Source organism: Canis lupus, chromosome 32 (genome assembly GCF_048164855.1).
Source record: "Canis lupus baileyi chromosome 32, mCanLup2.hap1, whole genome shotgun sequence".
Taxonomy (NCBI): Eukaryota; Metazoa; Chordata; class Mammalia; order Carnivora; family Canidae; genus Canis; species Canis lupus.
In genome coordinates this window covers 12,199,655-12,218,639 of record NC_132869.1, presented here as the reverse complement: position 1 = coordinate 12,218,639, position 18,985 = coordinate 12,199,655, and the positions used below count along the sequence as shown (strand labels likewise).

The window sequence follows — 18,985 nt, the reverse complement described above, 5'->3', positions numbered from 1 at the left end:
GAGTGTTGAGATGGAGGAAAGCCTACACCAACCTGAGAGAAGGTGTCATTTGTCCCCAGAAGCGAGGCTGTAGAAGGGCAGAATTACTATGATATACTGTGAAGGAGGGCTTGAATAGCCACCACTCCCAGCATGCACTAGGCAGGGCAGGATTGTACCCTCCCTAGAGAAAGAAGGAGAGAAAAAACATCCCTCACCTTAATGAGATAAAGGGATAACTTCATAATAGCCTATTTCCAAGAGAGAAGGAAAGAATAAAGTCAACTGTTTAAGTGCTCTTCTGGCTCTCATTAAAGTAGATGGAAAAAACAGGTAGCTCAGGGGCAACAGATAGGACAACTCACTTATACTACATAGAATAATATTTTCCAAGCATGCAGACTTCAGCTTATTAATAGAACTTGAAATTGACTAATTTAGTGGGAAATTAATAAATAGAACAGAACACAAAACAGATCTCATGGCACATAGTAAGGGTAAGTACTGACCATGAAATTTTGTTCAGGGAGATGTGTATTCTGCGTCACAATATAAAATGTATTTCTTTTCTTCTTTTTTTAAAAAATATTTTATTTATTTACTCATGAGAGACACAGAGGAAAAGACACAGGCAGAGGAAGAGGGAGGCTCCCTGAGGGGAGCCTGATGTGGGACTCAATCCAAGAACTCCAGGATCATTCCCTGAACTGAAGACAGACGCTCAACTGCTGAGCTGCCCAGGCATCCTTAAAATGTATTTCTTAATGTGGGTCATTCTCAAAGAAGTTTTGAACATCACCAGGATGTTATAGGAGATCCTAAGATGAAGAATACACAGACTCTATCCTCTATTCTCAAAATCCATTAGGGAAAATGAATGTTATATTACAAAGCGATCCAGTATGTGATAAAGATCATAAGAAAGATATAAAGTGCTCAAAGAGGAGGAAGAGAAATGATTTCTGAACAGGATCAGGAAAAGAAAGCTTTCTTGGTGAGATGGTATTTGGGCTGGGCCTTACAGTGAGGACAGGATCTTGACAGGTGGAAATAAAGAGAGAAGGGAATTCTCAGTAGAAGAAGCTGCATGAACAAAAGTTGGGCAGAAGGAAACAACAGAGCAGGTGAGCAGTGGTGAAAGCTGACAGTGTTAGGAGAATAAGTCAGGAGAGGTAGACTGCAACCAGACCAGAAAGGGTCTTGAATGCTTAACTAAGTGGGGGTCATCTATAGGCTCTGGGTGGCCACTGAAGGACTTCAAGCTGGAGACACAAAGCTATGTTTTGGCGGTGATGTATATGAGAAAAACAACACAAGAAGGGAGCCCAATCAGGAGGCCATTACAATAGTTCAGATGAGAAGTAATGAGGATCTAGACCAGCATGAAGATAGTAAGAGTAGAAAAGATATGATGGATTCAAAAGTAATAAAGCAAATAGAATTGGCAAGACTGGGCACCAAACAGCTGTGGAGGAAAAAGACAGAAGACTCAAATTTTGAACCTCAGAGATAGGAGGGAACATGAAAAGAAATGGTGTCAGGATCAGAAAGCAGACCTGGGTTTGGACAAAGGAGGAAGGATGGGAGCCAGTGATGTCTGTTTTATGCATGCTGAATCCAAGATACTTCAGGGATATTTAGTAAGAACCACAGAACATTCACTTTAGCAACATAAACATGGAATAAATGCTTGGGAAAGAGATCAGGGCTAGAAATAGGTATCTAGGAATTATTTGCATGGAGGCGAAAACCACCACTGAAAATACAAGAGAAGGTGGGAAGGGAGAGAGAGGCTGAGGACAGAACTATGAGGAATACCTATTTTTAAGTATGGAGAAGATGAGATGCCAGGCAATTAGAAAGAAAGGAGGAGACCCAGGAAGCCAGTGAAGAGAAGAGCTCCCAAAAGGAGGGGTATTTGATGTAAGTGCCAAACAGAAGTAAAGGAGGCAAGGAAAGGACTCTCCAGAGTCCAGAGCCAACACGGGTGGCACAGCACAAGGTCCCAAGTAGTCCCAGACCCGTAAACACACGATCCCAGGAAGCCTGGACTGGGCTGTCTAAGCTTTTCTAGTCTCTCTCTCTCTCTCTAGTCCCTAGATCTGATCAGTCCCTAAGCTAGAGTAGAGGCACCAGAAAGTGAATGAAAGATCCAGTCTGTGGAGCCAATGGCCTTGCTAGAGAACGGCTTCTTGCTTAAGTCCATGATATAGCTGGTTTGGATTTGCTCTTCCTTTCTTAGTGTAAGGGGCCATTACAGGGAGTCTTCAATACCAACTCAGACTAGCAGCTGCTCCGTTGAGGAAGAGAACTAAGAGGCTGGAGCCACAAAAGGCCATGGTCATTTAGGATTCAGCTGACCTCAAAATGGTAAAGAAACCCCAGCAACTGGGAGGAAGCCAATCTCTGTTTTTGTTGCCACCAGTTTCTTTCTTCCCCCTTCTCCCTTTCCCCACTTCTCAATCCCACTAATACAAGTTATAAATACCTGAGTTATAAGTCATTCCAACCAAACCATGGGCTTGCTATTTCTATAAACAAGCATGTCAGAGACCTGTCCACAGCAGAGCACTCTCCGCCTTCCCCTCCCTTCCTGCAGGTTAAGAATAACTATGCCTGTCTCTTACCCACGCACTACACTCTAATCTCACAGAGCAGATTCTCCAACAGATTCTGAGAATTGCCACTTATGCAAAAGCCACAGAGGAAGCCCAAGGCCAGCAGGCTTTATAGCAGAGACTTAGCCAGCTGGGCAGAGACCCAATGCCTGGCCTGGGGAGGGGGAAGGGAAAGGCGAGTATCATGCCCAAGCTCACTCCCTCCTGCTCCTTCAGAGTCCAAAGTGCCATTTGGTCAGAGACAGGAAGGGATACGATGGCCACTCCAAGACTGTTGAACAGAGTTTGCCTCTCCATTCTGCTCCTGTTCTCTATCCTATCCAGCTGATTTACAGTTCTACTGTCTATACCATGAAGGCTCCCAGAAACAAATAACTTCCAATATGACAGAAAAACTGGGCTCCCAAGCTTAGAGAACAGCATTAGTTGGAGCTGAGCCAATTCTCTGGTGCTGGGATTAAAATAGCCTCAGCTTCTAGGAAGGTAAATCTGCCACCACTTGGGAGGAGGTGACCTTAGAGATCCTCTAGCTATAAAACCCTGGAGACTAGAGAACAAAGGTTCTCAATCCTGGCCTACCAATGGAATTAGAGAATTTAACAAGTTTTTTTCAGATTATCAGTTCTTACTCTATCCCTATCCTTTGCCTCCACAAGACTCTCAATCAACAGATATGGAGTGGAGTTCAAGAATCTGCATTTAGGGCAGCTCTGGTGGTGCAGCGGTTTAGCGCCGCCTGCAGCCCGGGGTATGATCCTGGAGACCCGGGATCAAGTCCCACATCAGGCTCCCTGCATAGAGCCTGCTTCTCCCTCTGCCTGTGTCTCTGCCTCTCTCTCTCTCTCTCTGTGTGTGTGTCTCTATGAATAAATAAATAAAACATTTAAAAAAAAAAAAGAATCTGCATTTAAAGCTCTCCAGGTGGTCTAATGATTAATCAGGTAGGGAACTACAAAATTAAAGCATTTTGCCTTTTTATTTCCAAATTTCACCCCCTCCAGGAACTAAGGAGAAAACAATGCTCCAAATGTTCTTATAAGACTATCCAGACCCATGGGATACAAAAGGTCTTGTGCAGAGAAAGGATCTACAGCTATAACAACTACCACTTACTGAATATGTACTCTGCTAAGAACTGTGCTAAGCACTTACAAAATTAGCTCATTCAATACCCTTGGCAACTTTTTTTTTTTTTTTTTTTTTTAATGATAGTCACAGAGAGAGAGAGAGAGAGGCAGAGACACAGGCAGAGGAAGAAGCAGGCTCCATGCACCGGAAGCCCGATGTGGGATTCGATCCCGGGTCTCCAGGATCGCGCCCTGGGCCAAAGGCAGGCGCCAAACCGCTGCGTCACCCAGGGATCCCAACTTTTTTCTTTTTTAAGTAAGCTCTATGCCCAATGCGGAGCTTGAACTCATGACCCTGAGATCAAAAGTCACATGTTCCACTGACTAAGCCAGCCAGGTGCCCTATACCCTTGACAACTCTAAGAAGGACAAGTATTATCTTCATTTTACATAAGGAAACAGGTAAGTAGTGTGTGAAAGAACCAGGAATTAAACCTAGGTCTGTCTGCCTGGTTCCAGAAACTTTGGCAACCTAAGGAGGGAGTTCAAGTTCTCCAAAACCATCAGAATGGTGCAGTTTGTGAAAGAGCATATGGGGAAATCACCAGGCCTTCATGGGAGCACCAGGGACAGGTCTGAGAACCAAGATAGAAGGCAGAGGGCCCAGAATGAAGTAGAGGGACAATATACAGTCCTCTCCTGCTAGTTTTAACATTTTTTTAAAATTTTTAAAAATAAATTTTTTTAAATTTAAAAATTTAAAATTTTAAATTTTTTAAAATTAGGTCTTATCAGTAGCTGAAATGGGTCTTAAAAATGGGTTCTGACCTCTCCTCACTGAATGGTTGCAGAGAAAAAGAAACAGACGGTCTTCTAATGCCAGAGTATTCCCCCTGGCCAGAGCTTGCTCATGTCCAACCAACACTAGAACCTATAGTCCACATGGACAGCTGACACCCATTTCCAAGGCAGATGACGTTATAGTGTCCAAAGCAGCAGAATCTGATTTCATGTACAGATGGAGAAAGAGGTGAGGACAGCATCAGACGTCAGACCAAAGTTCTGGAAATCACAGGCCTGTAGCTAGAGGACTCAGTTATGATACCACCATCAGCATGCAACCCAAGTCCAAAGAGCAGCTTTATCAATACAGTGCCTGGTACAGGAGGTACTTCTACTCTCTCTCTTCCAGCTACCAGAAAGGAAAGGATAGGCGGTACCTCAACTTAAGCAACCAGAATAAGAGAAAAAAATTTTTTCCTCTCTAGCATCAGTTCTCCCTACAACAAGATGAGAATCACAAACAACGCTTTTATAAGCAAAAGTCTAATTATAAAGAATGGTCTGATTCCTCCTCATTCACCAACTCCACATGCCTGAGTTTTCTTAATCTCTTAGCTTCCAAACTTTGTAACCAAGGAGAATACTAACTATTCCTTATCTGGACTAAGTGCGCGATGTGAATGTGTGCTCTGGGACAAAAAGGAGAGTGGTGGGAACTCTTGGTACCCCTGTAATCATGCCAGCTTGGGCCAGGAGACTCCCCTGGTAAGAAAGGTTTCTTCAACTGTTATTCTCTATAAGATGCTCACTTTCTTTCCATTCTGAATGCCAACACCCTGGATTAGGCCTTCAGCACCACATTCCTATATATAGCAGTAACTTTCTAACCGATTTTCTTACTATAGGACCCTGTCCTCCCCTCCCTCAACCTGTAAGAATAATCTTGCCATAGCAGAGCTTTGATCACATCCCTCCCCTGCTCAAAAACTTTCGATGGCTCCTCACTGCCAACTAAATAAATTATGAATGTCCTAGCCTAGCAACTGCAGCTCTCTGTCAAGTGATCCTACCTTTCTTCTACTTCCTACTACTCACCTATATGAATCATGTGCATTTGTCAATCTGGATTATTCATTATTCTGGAAAGGCACTTTGGGGCTTTAGTTTATATTCTCTTCTACCAAGAAGTCCTTCCCTTCCTTGAAATCCTTCCATTCCTTTCAAGGATCAGCTCAAGTATCACATCCCCTGTGATTCTTTGCATGATCACCCTAGCCAGGAATGACTTGTCCCTCGTTGGTACTCTTATAGCAGCACTTATTTGCATCATTCACATGTCATATGCTACTTAGTACCTCGTATAGAAGTTCTTTATGGATCTGTCATTTCTATCCTACTAGTCTCCTAAAAAGGCAGAGGCTGTATCTACAACTCTATGCTTATAGCACAAGGCATGGTGTTTCATAAATATTTTTTTAATGTTTTAAAAATATTTGTGAATACTCTGGCTCATTGTACCCAGTAAGTTCTTTAACCTCCTAGAGAATTCTCCATCTATCACAGCCAACTCTAGAAGTTGGAGCAGGAAGAATTTTGATGCCTTTCCAGAAAGAATGGAGAAGGCCTGAATAATCCATGTACTTTAAATGATTACAAAAAACCTGTTTCATCCTTGACTTTAGTAAATATATGTATAGCGTGTCTCTTCAGAAATCTGACTTAAATTATAATTAACAACTAAGTCTAAAATGATCAGAGGTTTTACGTATGTATGTATGTATGTATTTAAAGTAGGTTCTATACCCAGCATGGAACCCAATTCAGGTCTTGAACTCACCACCCTGAGATCAAGACCTGAGCAGAGATCAGGAGTTGGACATTTAACCAACTGAGCCCCCCAGGCACCCCACTGAGGTAACCTCTTAAATGAAAGTGACAATATTGTTATTTAAAAAGAGCTTTACTTGTCCTTTATAATCAGAAATGGATGTGGCTATAAGTATTCTAAATGTTGAAATTATGAATGACTTGTTTTCTTCTTTATGTTTCTCTATATTCCTTGTGTAAAAAAATCTTTTCAGAAAGCACATGTACTTCAGAAAGTATTTTAATTTTTTAAAAATTTATTTATGATAGTCACACAGAGAGAGAGAGAGAGAGAGGCAGAGACACAGGCAGAGGGAGAAGCAGGCTCCATGCACCGGGAGCCCGACGTGGGACTCGATCCCGGGTCTCGATCCTGGGTCTCCAGGATCGCGCCCTGGGCCAAAGGCAGGCGCTAAACCGCTGCACCACCCAGGGATCCCCTCAGAAAGTATTTTAAAATGTTCTTTACCAAAGCTAACCAAGAAAATATTTCTGAAGATGCAAAAATGAATTATCTCAAATTCAACAATAATGAATTTGTGAGAAAATATTTTTGTGTCCTATTATTACTAAAAAAGAAACCCTATTTATGATTTCATATATTTTTCAACATTTGTACCTAACTTTGTGCTTCAATGAGTATACAGATTCTTAAACTTAAACATTTTAAATTTAAATATGAAATACGCATGTTTAAATTGGAGACTTTTATCTTTATTTTTTCTACTTACAAAAATAATACAGACTCATTGTAAAAAATTCCAACATTACAGAAATATAGAAATGTAGACAGCGAATGTCCACCATGATCTACTAGCCTTCCCTGAGGTGACCAATATTAACAACAGTTTGGTATTTATAGCTTCACTTTTTTTTTCTACGTATATACATATACTAACATACAGGTTTTAACAAAAATATAAATAATCATTAACATAAAAACACTTGTATGGTTTGCTTGCTGTCACTTAATATATCTTGTATACCCTTTCATATCAGTAAATATAGATTGACCTCATTCTTTTCAGCAAGTACAATGTACTTCATTTTATGGATTTATCCCAATCCCCTATTGATGGCTATCTGGATTACTCCAAAGATTTCACTCTTGTGAATAACATAAAAAAAATTTTTTTTTCAAAAAAAAATATTTCAGTTATATACACTTTTATGTGGTGTGAATGTTTGCATAGAACAGATCCCAGAACTATAATTGCTAGATTAAAAGATATGAATATATTAATGCTTCTTCTAATTGATATCACCAAATTGTCCTCTAGGAAGGCTGGATCAATATATAACAGTATATATTACCACATCCCATCAACAGTATAAGGGTATGAGTGCACTTGTTTCCTCACATCTTCGCAGATATCTTCTTTAAGCAAACATTATTTATATAGAATATTTTACCCTTCTTAAATTAGAAACTTAAAACAATAGGTTATAAAATTAACACGTTCTCACTCTTCCTTTAAATTCTTGGTCTGAAAGGAAGCTCCCAAATTATTTCTCAATACAAGTGAATTGGCCCCTAAAAGAAGAAAAGTTATCTCTAGGGAAACTATCGCTGTTAAAAAGCATGCACATCACTCCAGTGATTTCTATCAGACACAGTAAATTAGGATTCCCCCCTCACCCCTGGTTCACTGGTTTGACATTTTAGATCCCCAAAATCATATCCATGGCCCTGAAATAATAAATTACACAGTATTACTATAAAAAATACTTGCTAAGCCTTCCTCTTGGTCAGTATTGTTTACATAAGTTACAATACTGGCAAGAAAAAGGTACTGAAGATAGGTCACAATAAAAAGCTGCCCAAGGAGGATGATTAAAGGTCGGAACAGAAGAAGCTGAACCTGCAAAAAACGACTTCTCACAAATGGAAACGTGAAGGAATAAAATCTTGCCAGCAAATTAGGAAAAAATTCCTGAATGTTCTAGAAATCTATGGACTCTGATAACATTAGCAACCCCTTAACAGCTTATAAACTTATTTAGACCTTACAGTGTGCTTTCACATTCATTAGAGCTCCTTTAATCCTCACAACAGCCCAAGATGCTAATTTTATAAATGAGACAGAAGCCAGCTCTCTCTCTCTTTCACACATACACACACACACACACACACACACACACACACCTGACTACTCAATGTAGAGCCCAAGGAAATGCAGCATGGGCATCACTTGAGAGCTTGGTTGAACTGCAGAGTTCCAGGGTAGGCCTGAATCTGAATCTGTATTATTATTATTATTATTTTTGAATCTGTATTTTAACAAGACCACTGCCTCTTTCCCCTACCCACTAATCTGCCTACACACTCACTCTTAGAAACCCTGTTCACGGGCAGCCCTGGTGGCTCAGGGGTTTGGCGCTGCCTTCTGCCCAGGGCATGATCCTGGAGACCCGGGATTGAGTCCCATTTCGGGCTCCCGGGATGGAGCCTGTTTCTCCCTCTGCCTCTGTCTCTGCCTCTATCTCTCTGTGTCTCTCATGAACAAATAAATATAATCTTAAAAAAAAAAAAAAAAAAAAAGAAAGAAAGAAAGAAACCCTGTTCACTAGCCAGTTCTGGGTTTGCTATGAGGGGTAAGAAGACTCTAAGACAATTGCTGGGGGTTGCCTCAAAGAGAGACCAAAGCAGCCTGGGGAAGGAAGGACAACATAAGGAGAAAGGACATGTTCAGAAAAGTCTGCAACAAGTTACTATGTCATAAGAAAACAATCACAGATACTGTAGACTTTCCCAAATAGAAGATAACCAATGAGCATCACAGTAACTAAGAGAGGGAGGCCTACAGCCTGCCTGTTGCATGTTTAGTTCTGACAAGCAGCTGCTTGCTTTTCTCCAACGCAGCAGTTGAGAGGTGGCAAGGGTCAGAGTTTCTGAGCATGCTCTGAGCTCCTCCCCCATAGTCACAAACTGCCTGTGGGCTGCCCTCCACCCAATCCACCTGGCTTGGGGCTTCCTCTCCTCAGACTAACCGGGGCAGCTGCAGGAAAGCATGTATTAAGATCCCATGCTTTTGCACCCATAACATCATCATCATTGCCTATTTGACAAAAGAAATCCAAATAATACAAATCTGAGATCGGGGAGACAAGACACTTGCTCAAAGAACTGAACAACCTTGGAGCCTGCCCAACCACACTGAGTCAGGTGGGCAAATGACCTCATTTTTGCTTTTTTTCATGTTCACTGAACTCCAGCTGTCATCATCCAGATCGGCTCTGGCACAGGGCATTTTAGGCCCAGTTTTTTTCCACAGAAAATAGGCATTTTAACTCAGCAACTCTGCACAGCTTCAAAGACAAGGTCAGTTGTGAGGATGGACAGGCACAGAAATAACAAAGAGGTGGAATACAGAGATAAACAAGGAGAGCCCCAGGGCAGGTAGAACTAGCAAGCAATCAAGAGTGTGAGCTCCACCACCAACTGCCAATCAAAAGCAAACCCGTAAAGGCCCATGAATCTCACACACCAAAACAAGCAAGGCATCTGCTGGTCTCCACTCCCCCACCTTACTCCAACCCCAGAGAGAAGCAGCAACTACTTGTGGCTTACGGTCATCTGACACCACATAACTGCACCCTGTTAACTTGACATTCACGTACCCACAGAACCACAAGTTGTACTGTACCTAATGGTACCACAGGGAAAGAAAAGCAAGGATGTAGAGGGAAAGGAAGGTTATCGAATGACAGCTCTAAAAGACTCTGAGAAATCATCAAATCAACTTTGATGGGGAAAAGTATGTTTTTCAAGGTACTGTGTTTTTCCAAGCTGAATGCACACTGCAGCTCTTGGCTATAGCAATGCTAGGCATAAACTGTGTTCAGTGTCACCACTGTGCACAAGAAGACTCCCTGGAAGGAGTAAAGAATCAAGATTAAGCGTGGGCTTTGGAGTTAAGATGGCTGATAAATTAAGGCAGTCTAAATCTCAGCTCCACCATCTACTGGCTACGTAACGACCAGCTACTCACCTGACCTCTTACCATCAGTTTTCTCATCTACAAAATGGGGACAGTAACAGTATTGATAGAAGGGTGGTATGAAATGTGAATGAGATGATACATGTAGAATGTGTAGCACAGTAAATAGCAAAAGCCAATAAATAAATAAGTTATTATTAACACCACAAATATTATTTCTAGTATGATTTTAGAGATTAACATAAGGGCAGGTAGCACTAACAGCAAAAATTGGAAAAAGTGAGAACACTGCCTGAAAATGTTGAATGGCACAAATCCATATTACATGGAGAAAAAAAGAAACTTGAAAAATAAAATAACAAATAGTCAAGATCAAGTCCTTGGAGATTTACAAAAACAAAAACAAAAACAAAAACATATAATTACCTAACACAAAACCTCATCTCCATCCTCACTCACTTTGATGACACTGTTAGCATCATATCCTTCAGAAACTACCAACATCTTGGCAGTGTTCTATTCTTGACTTCTGGTGGTGATTATGAGAAAAACTGTGTTATAATTACTTAAAGTATTATATTTCATAAGTTTTTCTATATCTGTTATATTTCATAATTTTTTAAAAATCTGTTTTGCTTTTTAAGTACCAGCACCTTTAATGAGGTCAGCTGAGCATACGAGGAAATGATCAGAGGCACCACTAAAGGAATACAGATCTCAAAGCCTGATGAGAGATGTGACAGGAAGTCAGAAACTGTAATTCACTCAGCATGAATGAGAAGCAATGCTCAAATTCAGAACCTTAGAAACATCCTTCTCAGGATTCCTCCAAAAGAAAAGCTGACACAGTGAACAAAAAAAATCAGCCATGTGGTTTCACCAAGTGTTCCAAGATCTTCAAGCAAATTTAAATCTCAGCTATGAAAGAAGGGGCAGGGAGGGGGAAAGATCTTTAGTTTCATTTCAGTTTTAGGAAGAGAGATAAAGTATATAAACTTAGAAATCTAGTCTAAAAAAAAAAAAGACTTTTACAGACTACAGAAGCAGCAAAAAGCATTATAAACATTCTCTGTGATAAAAATGAGAGGGGGTGGAATTTACTCCCTAGAAGTCTATGAGGAGATACTCATCCTATGATGTGAACTCATTCTTTTGTAAGTGCCCTTCAAAACCAGAGGAAAATGTTGTAGCGACACTGCAGACTTGGTGGGAGGGAGGAAACCAAGATGTGGAAAATGCGAACACTCAAAAAATACCAACCCTAAAGATCCACACTGCCCAACCTGTCTGTCATACTCACTTTATTTCTTGCCCTCCCCTCCCCTTTCTTTTAACTTTAAGAGGTTAACAGAAGTTAAGGTAAAACCCACAATGTGGATTTGGTAGAGCAAACATCCAAGCCAGTGGGAAGCTCTCATTACACAACTCCACTGAGAACTGCTACAGAAGGAAGCTGACAGAAAACCTGGCCTTCTCCCGCATTAAACAATGGAGCCCAGAGGAGAGGCGTAGCTTGTAGCAGTGGGAATGTGATGTATAAGAGAACAAATCCTACTGAAAACACTGTAGCTTTTTTTCTAACCAACACTGGAGTGGGCCCATGAAGTGAAACCAACAGATACTCCAAGAATAAGGGTGCAACAGACCATGTTCCCAGATAAACTTGGTTTGTATAAACACAGTTCCAAGTTTCAAGCCTTGGACTGTTTTCCCAACAAAGGGGCAGTGATAACAGCCACAAGCCCAACTTAGATTCAGGAGGTTGACAGAGAGGTTGCAGAAGTCAGGCTGAAGGCTCCCTTCTACCAATGTGTTTTCATTAGTTAAGAGATGAAAAACACACAAGCGTCAAATAGAAGAGAGAAGAATAAAGAAATGCCAATGGCCCCAAATATATTCAAAAATACAGGCAGGAAATAAGACAGTGACTCAAACTGACCCAACAGGGGAAACTTGCCTTAAATTACAAGCTGAGGGAGGGAAAAGAAACTTGGAAAGCCACAGGGCTGTTAGACTCTGAAATGAGGGGGACCAAGTAGATGAGGGAAGGCTTGCAAGACAACTTAAGAGGCTGAGCTATTTTAGACAGCAAAGGAGGAGTTGCACTGGGAAGACAAGAACCCGCTCTCTCCAGTGAGAATCACTTTGAAGGCTGAGGGCAGCTGCAGGCACCAGAAGAAGAAATGAAGCTGAGATCAAAGGAACAAAACCAGGAGACACCTCACACTTTTCATTGTACACCACCTGTTCCGAGGATCTCCAGACACTTCACACGCCTAACTTGAGGAATATATCAGAGATAGAAAACTCAGTAAGAAGTTGCTCAAGGTCATTCACAAAGGCAGGTGAGGGACCAGGCTTCTGCCCACAGAGGCCTTCTACCCTTGGCCATCTAATTCTAGGTAGAGAGCCCAGATAGTATGTATTAAACACTAAAGATTCTAGGTTCCTATGAGTGCCAAGGGTAGTGGGTAGTGGAATGATGACATAAAAAACTGGCCAGGACTCAAAGATGTTTTCATAAAGTTTCCTATTCCTACCCACAGAGGAAATTCCTGCTAATCTGTCTTAGTAAGGCAATTATCAGTTCCTCATATCTGACCCTACAACAGGGCAGTTCACTCAGATCCATCTCTGACATAATAGTTTACAGAGCCATCAGTCTAATAGACTCAGTGGAGATAAGAACTTACCTAAGGAGAAGAGTATGCTTACTGGGCTAGCTTTCTATACCATCAAGAAGCCTCAATGAGGACTTGGGTATGAAGCCAACAGATTTCAGGGTCCTAGCACTTAAGCCACAGGTCTGTAACACAGCAATGGGATTCTGGTGGAACTTCATATATACACAACTACCAATTTCATATATACCAACTACCCCAGAGCTTCCGATTCCAGATAGCTAGGATGGGGCCCAGGAATAAGTATTTTTAAAATGCTGCAAAAATATTCCTACTGCTGTCCTGACCCCTCCCCTGAGTCAAGAACCACCATGCTTGAGCCACCAAGCTTGAGCCAATGATCCACAATGCTTTGAAAATGAATATGCTTGGGTGCCTGGGTGGCTCAGTTGGTTAAGCATCTGCCTTTGGCTCAGGTCATGATTTCAGAGCCCTGGGATCAAATCCCAAGTCTGCTGCCTACTTGGCAGGGAGTCTGCTTCTTCCTTGACCTTCCCCCCTGCTTGTGCGTGCTCTCTCTCTCTCTCTCCTTCTCTCTAGTGTGTGCTCTCCCAAATAAATAAATAAAATCTTTAAAAAAAATGAATATGCTTTCCCACTACCAAACAGGCATATTAAAGCATCTCAGTACTAACACCTGGACTCAAACACTAAGCAAAAGCTAAAATTAAGATTATTCCCAGTTTTTTCTCTTCCATGAAAATTCCCTACACAAATTCTACTTAGAGCCACATATTAAAAGGCTCAAAGCACTACCATACAACCAGACATGATAAAATTTTGGGAAAAAATGAGAGAGAGAAAAGAGAAAGAATACATTAGACCTTGTATCCATAAAAACTGAGAACTAGAAAAAAGCTGCAAGTCATCTTCCCCATTGTTTCTAGAGGAATAATACATAACCCAGATTGGACAAATGGCTATTAAGGAGGAGGAGGATTTCAAAACCTCTTCATTTACTTTTTCAAAATCTAACAACTCTCCAGACAGGCAATCCTTTTGTATCCCTAACTTACATCGTGCTGGCTCAGCTTCATTCCATTTCTGTCCTTTGTTAAAACAGAAAAATGACCCAGCTCCCTCCACATAAAAATCTTCGAGAAACTTTAAGAAAAGAGGGGGAGGGCTAGCTACCCAGAGCACACATATGCTTCAGGAAAACACAGCCTCAGCTGAGATGAAAGGCAGAACTGACAATTGTCCAGAATTTGAAGTTCGAAGGGTGTTTACAACTGGTAACTTGGAGTTGCACTTCATCAAGACTCAGCAGATCTGGCAATAAAACCTCAAATTACTCTTTTGTAGTTGTATCTCATTGTAGAGACTTCCTTCCCTCCCTTAGAGTTTAATACAAATCTTAGCTCTCAATTCCCCATTTCTCAATCAATACTCTCAATCCCCATTTTTACTGGCTCTCATTTCAGCTTTTAACCATATTTCAACTGTATTTTTAAGTAAATCTCTTCTGAGTCAAAAGTCTTTAATGAGCACTAGTTTCTGCATATATACACTTCCCCTCCCCACTTGTGCCCTTCGTTCCTAAATAGGCTGACTACATCTCTACTTTTTTTTTTCGACATTTTATTATTCCTAATTTCAATTTTTCTTTAAAAACATCACAAAACTCCTCCTGATCATTTCCTATTCTTCTGGAGTTCCACGTTTATCCCTATTCTATATATCTGACATCATTAAATTGTTTTCATTCATTTATTCACTTAGGATTTACTGCATACCTTACACTCTACTTAATAGTGTAATGTAAAAGAAATAAAGAACCTTAGGAAATGGCGACATACATAAAAGAACAATTAGAGATTGGTTCCAAGTAGTGGGGTTACTCAGAGAAATCCCCGTGACTCCAATAAATGTAGAGCTGGATGTAAAAGTAAATGGAGAATTTGGTGAAAAGGCTACTTTAGACAGGAGGAACAGTATGACTCAAAGTAGCAGGCCATCTGAGGTAAGAGCTGCACAAAGGCCCTCTGTCACTTCCTTCTTCATCCTCTCCTCCCCATCCTCAAAGGCATACATCTTTTGGTCTTTAAATTTTATTTCAGAGTTAGCTATCCATGAATCACAAGCTATCTGACTGTTACCATGATTACCCACAGCCACCACATATTAGAGCAGCTCACAAAGCTTTATACATCAGGTCCTATGCAGATTACTACTGGGCAGACTTTTAGAATTGTCTTAAGTCAGGACTTCAATAAGGAGTGTAGGGAATCCGGCATCTGCCAGATCCTGGGCACACATAGACAGCATCTACTTTTGGATGTTAAGATAGACACCAGTACTCTTGCTCTGTTAGACTACTCAAGTCTGTTAGACTACTCATTCAACTTCAGCTAAGTATTTCCTTCATTCACAGCTCTAGGACAAACAAAGCCATTTAAAGCAGTCTGAAACACTGAATTCCTATTTGAAACAGGGATGTTTAATGGTGATGCCACAGGGATGTTCTTTTTCACTGTTTTCCTAGAGAGCTTCTCCTCTTCTCTATGAGCCTCAGGACTCACAGTTCAAGTGTCCCTACCTCTGTGAAGTCTTTCCTAATTCCCCTAAGCTGACAGGTTCCCTCCTCTGTGCTGCCCTTAACACCTTTATACTTACTTCTAGAACAGCACTTAACATACCAAGTTGTAATTATTTGTTTATATGTCTGACTAGCCACAAGATCTTTGATGGCAAGGATGTTTTTATTCATCACTGATTCCATACATAACAAGCACATAATAAACATCTGCTGAGTGCATAATGATGAGTGATATGGGAAGTTTTTAAAAAATGGTGACTGTAACTTCTGGATTCCAGACCAAAATTATAGTAAGTATTAACACTGAAGAATAAACGCCCATCATACATTTCTACTACCTATAGCATTCTTGGCCAGAAAAGGAGGGCAAAACATAATGAGAAGATTGCTTTAATAATGGTGGTCACTGTCAAATCACCAGCCAAGAACAAGAGAGCTTGCAGTACTAAAAATGATCCAACACAGTAAATGAGTGAAGAGAGTCAAATCTAAGACAGTTTCTAAGTTCCAAGCTCATTCTCCTACCTCTGGAGAATATGAACAATGAACTCCTATTAAAGTCCTTGAAAAGGTCACTATCTTTACTGCCACGGAATCTTGTGACTAATTTCAATTCAATAAGACCTCTGCTGAAAATATAGATGAAAGCTCTTCTCCTGACCACATCTAAGCAAGGTTCTGTTAAAGGACAGAGATCTGAACAGAGACCTCCCAGAATCCTTCCATGTTGTACGTGAGCACTCTAAATCATTCCTCATTGGCTCTTCTCATCCTCTGAAGAGATACATACAGGTAACGCAATAAAATGCTGCTGTCTCCAATGCATCTCCCTATAGCAATCCTGTACCACACAAGGCTACCATGTTTATAGGCTGCTAATATGACACAAAAGTCTAGTCTGATCCTGTGGGAAGAAAGCCCTAGATTCCTTCAAGGTTTAAATGAATTGAGTCTACTATTGTAGTCCCCAAGTTGTGAGGGCTCAATGAAGTTGAAGAAAGCATAAAGTGAGGGGATAGAAAGGGACTGGTCTCTGAGGAACTTCTGCAGCAGGATGGGATGTGGCGCTTGGCATAGAGTGAATAAGACAGGAAATGTTCAAGGACAAACCAGGAGGGCTGTTTTGCTGGCAGATACTTGGCTCCTTGCATGTTATCATTCCTAAGCTGCCAAGAGGCTCCAGTTAAATTAATTTAGGCTTCTTGAAGAGACAAATTTGTTTTGACCCCAGGCAAAAGCATTTAGCAAGCCAATTCCTCAAACTAGGTGTTCTTTCTGCTACTACCGTCTTGCATAACCTCAGCTGTGACACTAACACCTACAGCTACATTAGTCACAATTCAGCCCTTCACATGGTCCCACTACTCTCTTCCAAAAAGGGAAACTGAGTCATCAGTTATGAACTGGCTTCCCCAAGCAGAGTCTTAGTTCGTAGTGAGGCCACAACTAAACCCAGCTGCCTTCCTCTTATTCCTTTTTGTGGAGAAATCTCGGCATGTCCACTCCTCCTGCTCTTTTCCCTTTAGCCTAAAACTAAACCACTCCTTCCTTGAGGGGCAGAAATGGGCACACTTGATCTTGTAGAGCCAACAGGAGCTTCTGGTTCTCCTCTTTTCCAAAAAAAAGAAGGCCAAAGAACACGGAGGAGGAGGAGGGGAGGGCTAGAAAGGGGTGCCTCCCAATACTAGGACTCACCTTGGAGCTGAGGTCCTCTCGCCGGTTTCCCGCCTTACTCCTGCGTAATTTGATGGATGGCGATCGCAGCAGGTTCTTGATCCGGCTGGTTATTGTCGACCCTTCCATAGCCATCATGATGAAGAGCCCCCGGGGACAGTTCCTGGCCCAGTCTTGGAACTTGTCTCAAAAGCGGCACTGCCTTTGGACTCCGCAGGTCCTTCCAGGATGCTCTCCCACTGACCTGAGATGGCAGAGGCCACCTTACCTTCTGCCGAGCCGTGTTTGTAGTTCTTATCTCTAGGCATTACCCTCTCCCTTCTCCTCATACCTGCCTTCAAGCCCTGCAACCATCTGAAGGACAAACCCAGGAGCAAGAGGGGAGAAAAGGCCTGAGCTGCAAAGAAATGCCAGGCCCACGCCTGCCAGAGGCGTGTAGCCTGAGGGATGGGACTGGCCCTGGTAGGGCTAGTGGCTGGTCTGGTCTCCCGTAATTCCCAACTGTTCCCATGGCAACTGCGGTGTCCTTTAGAGGAGGCCGCCGAAGCCACGGAGGAGTCCCGCCCGGGGCTTGGACACCTGAGCCGGCGGCCGCAGGGACACTCGGCGCGGCGGGGCTCGCCGTGGCCCGGCAACCCGTTCTGCCACGGGAGCCTCCCTCCCCCACCCCCGACCCTCGGGAGCTCGCTCTAGGCCCTCCGCGGGGGCTCCGGACCCTTCCCTTTCACCTCCCTCAGCAGCCCCAGCTACTCTCCAGCGCCCCCGCTCGGGCCCAGCCTCACCAGCCCCAGGGCGCGGGGGCCACCCCGCTCACAGCGCCCTCAGGCATCGCGCTCGGCGATTTCGGCTCCGCAGCGGCAGCGGCGGCAGCGGCGGCAGCAGCTATGGTGGCACGAGCGGCTCAAAACGCGAACTACCGCCTGGGCCAAGCTACGGGCTGGTGAGGCGGAGCCGAGGCGAAGGGGTGCGGCCTGCAGCGAGGAGGGCGTTCTGAGAGTGGGCCAGTAAGGCTTACGGAGGCGGAGCCAACGAAAGGGCCTAGGAAGTAGAGCTGGCGCTTGTGAAACTGAAGGTTCCGCACAGTACAATCGCGGGGTGCGCTCCTAAAGGAAGGTCAACGGACGTGGCTTCAGAGCTTAGAGAACCAGCCTTTTAAGGTATTATCACGCCTGGCGCTCCAGGGAAATGCACGGCCCAGAGCCCCCACGGGGCGGTAGCCACGCCCCCAAGGCGCTGCGGGTGGCAGTTGATAGGCCTGAGGGACCTGGGCCAAAACTAATTCCTAGCTCACAATTAAAAGGTTGAGGTACAACTACAAGGCTCTGCTTCCATCCACCCCAAGCGCTGGGATTTAAAGCGGTTAGAATCGTTTTCTGCTCGCCGCCTCCTCGGCGCGCTGACTTCGTGAAATGACTCTAGAGAACAAGTGTTTTGAACTGGGCGACCTGATTGGCCACGATCGAAAAAGGGGCGGGAGAGGACAGCCTCCAGCTGAGCTTTTAGGGGTGTGAGGAAACCCGAGATGAGTGAATGCTCCTCATAGCATGTTTCTTTTTAGGATCCAGTGTCCCACCGCGCGCTCTCACCTGGAGTTAACAAGGACTTTATTGATCCAGATCTTTAGCTACTTTGTCAAAATTTACTCCTTTTCCTCGGTACTGTTACTTTAGCGAGGCCACCTTCAAGCTTGCCGGCACTAGATTTAGTGGTATAGTTTTTCTAGTCCGTTGTGGGGGTGAAGAGTGGCGCGCACGGACAGATACTCTTTTACATATTACTTCATAGGTGCTTCGTAGGTGTCTCAGCCTCGGTTTGTTTTCTAGAAGCCTCTTGGCCT

General features: G+C 42.8%; 1 protein-coding gene and 1 long non-coding RNA gene across 10 annotated transcripts in view; one reads left to right on the top strand and one right to left on the bottom strand.

Annotated features, from left to right (window-relative positions):
• Positions 1-18,068, bottom strand: part of MAPKBP1 (mitogen-activated protein kinase binding protein 1) — a 51,610-nt gene extending 33,542 nt beyond the window's left edge. For 7 of the 8 annotated variants that reach the window (XM_072808592.1, XM_072808599.1, XM_072808594.1 and 4 more), the window contains exons 1-2: positions 17,931-18,068; positions 17,170-17,392 (exon numbers count right to left, since the gene is read on the bottom strand). In XM_072808592.1, coding sequence (XP_072664693.1) covers positions 17,170-17,286 — 117 coding nt within the window. In that variant the 5' untranslated portion in view covers positions 17,287-17,392; positions 17,931-18,068. Of the gene's footprint in view, positions 1-17,169; positions 17,393-17,479; positions 17,787-17,930 lie in introns of those variants that run through there. The other variant, XM_072808593.1, reaches the window with a different exon arrangement.
• Positions 17,688-18,985, top strand: part of LOC140622839 (uncharacterized) — a 37,135-nt gene continuing 35,837 nt past the window's right edge. Inside the window, exon 1 of one of the 2 annotated variants that reach the window (XR_012022506.1) lies at positions 17,688-18,305. This is a non-coding gene — a long non-coding RNA (uncharacterized lncRNA). The remainder of the gene's footprint in view (positions 18,306-18,985) is intronic. The other variant, XR_012022505.1, reaches the window with a different exon arrangement.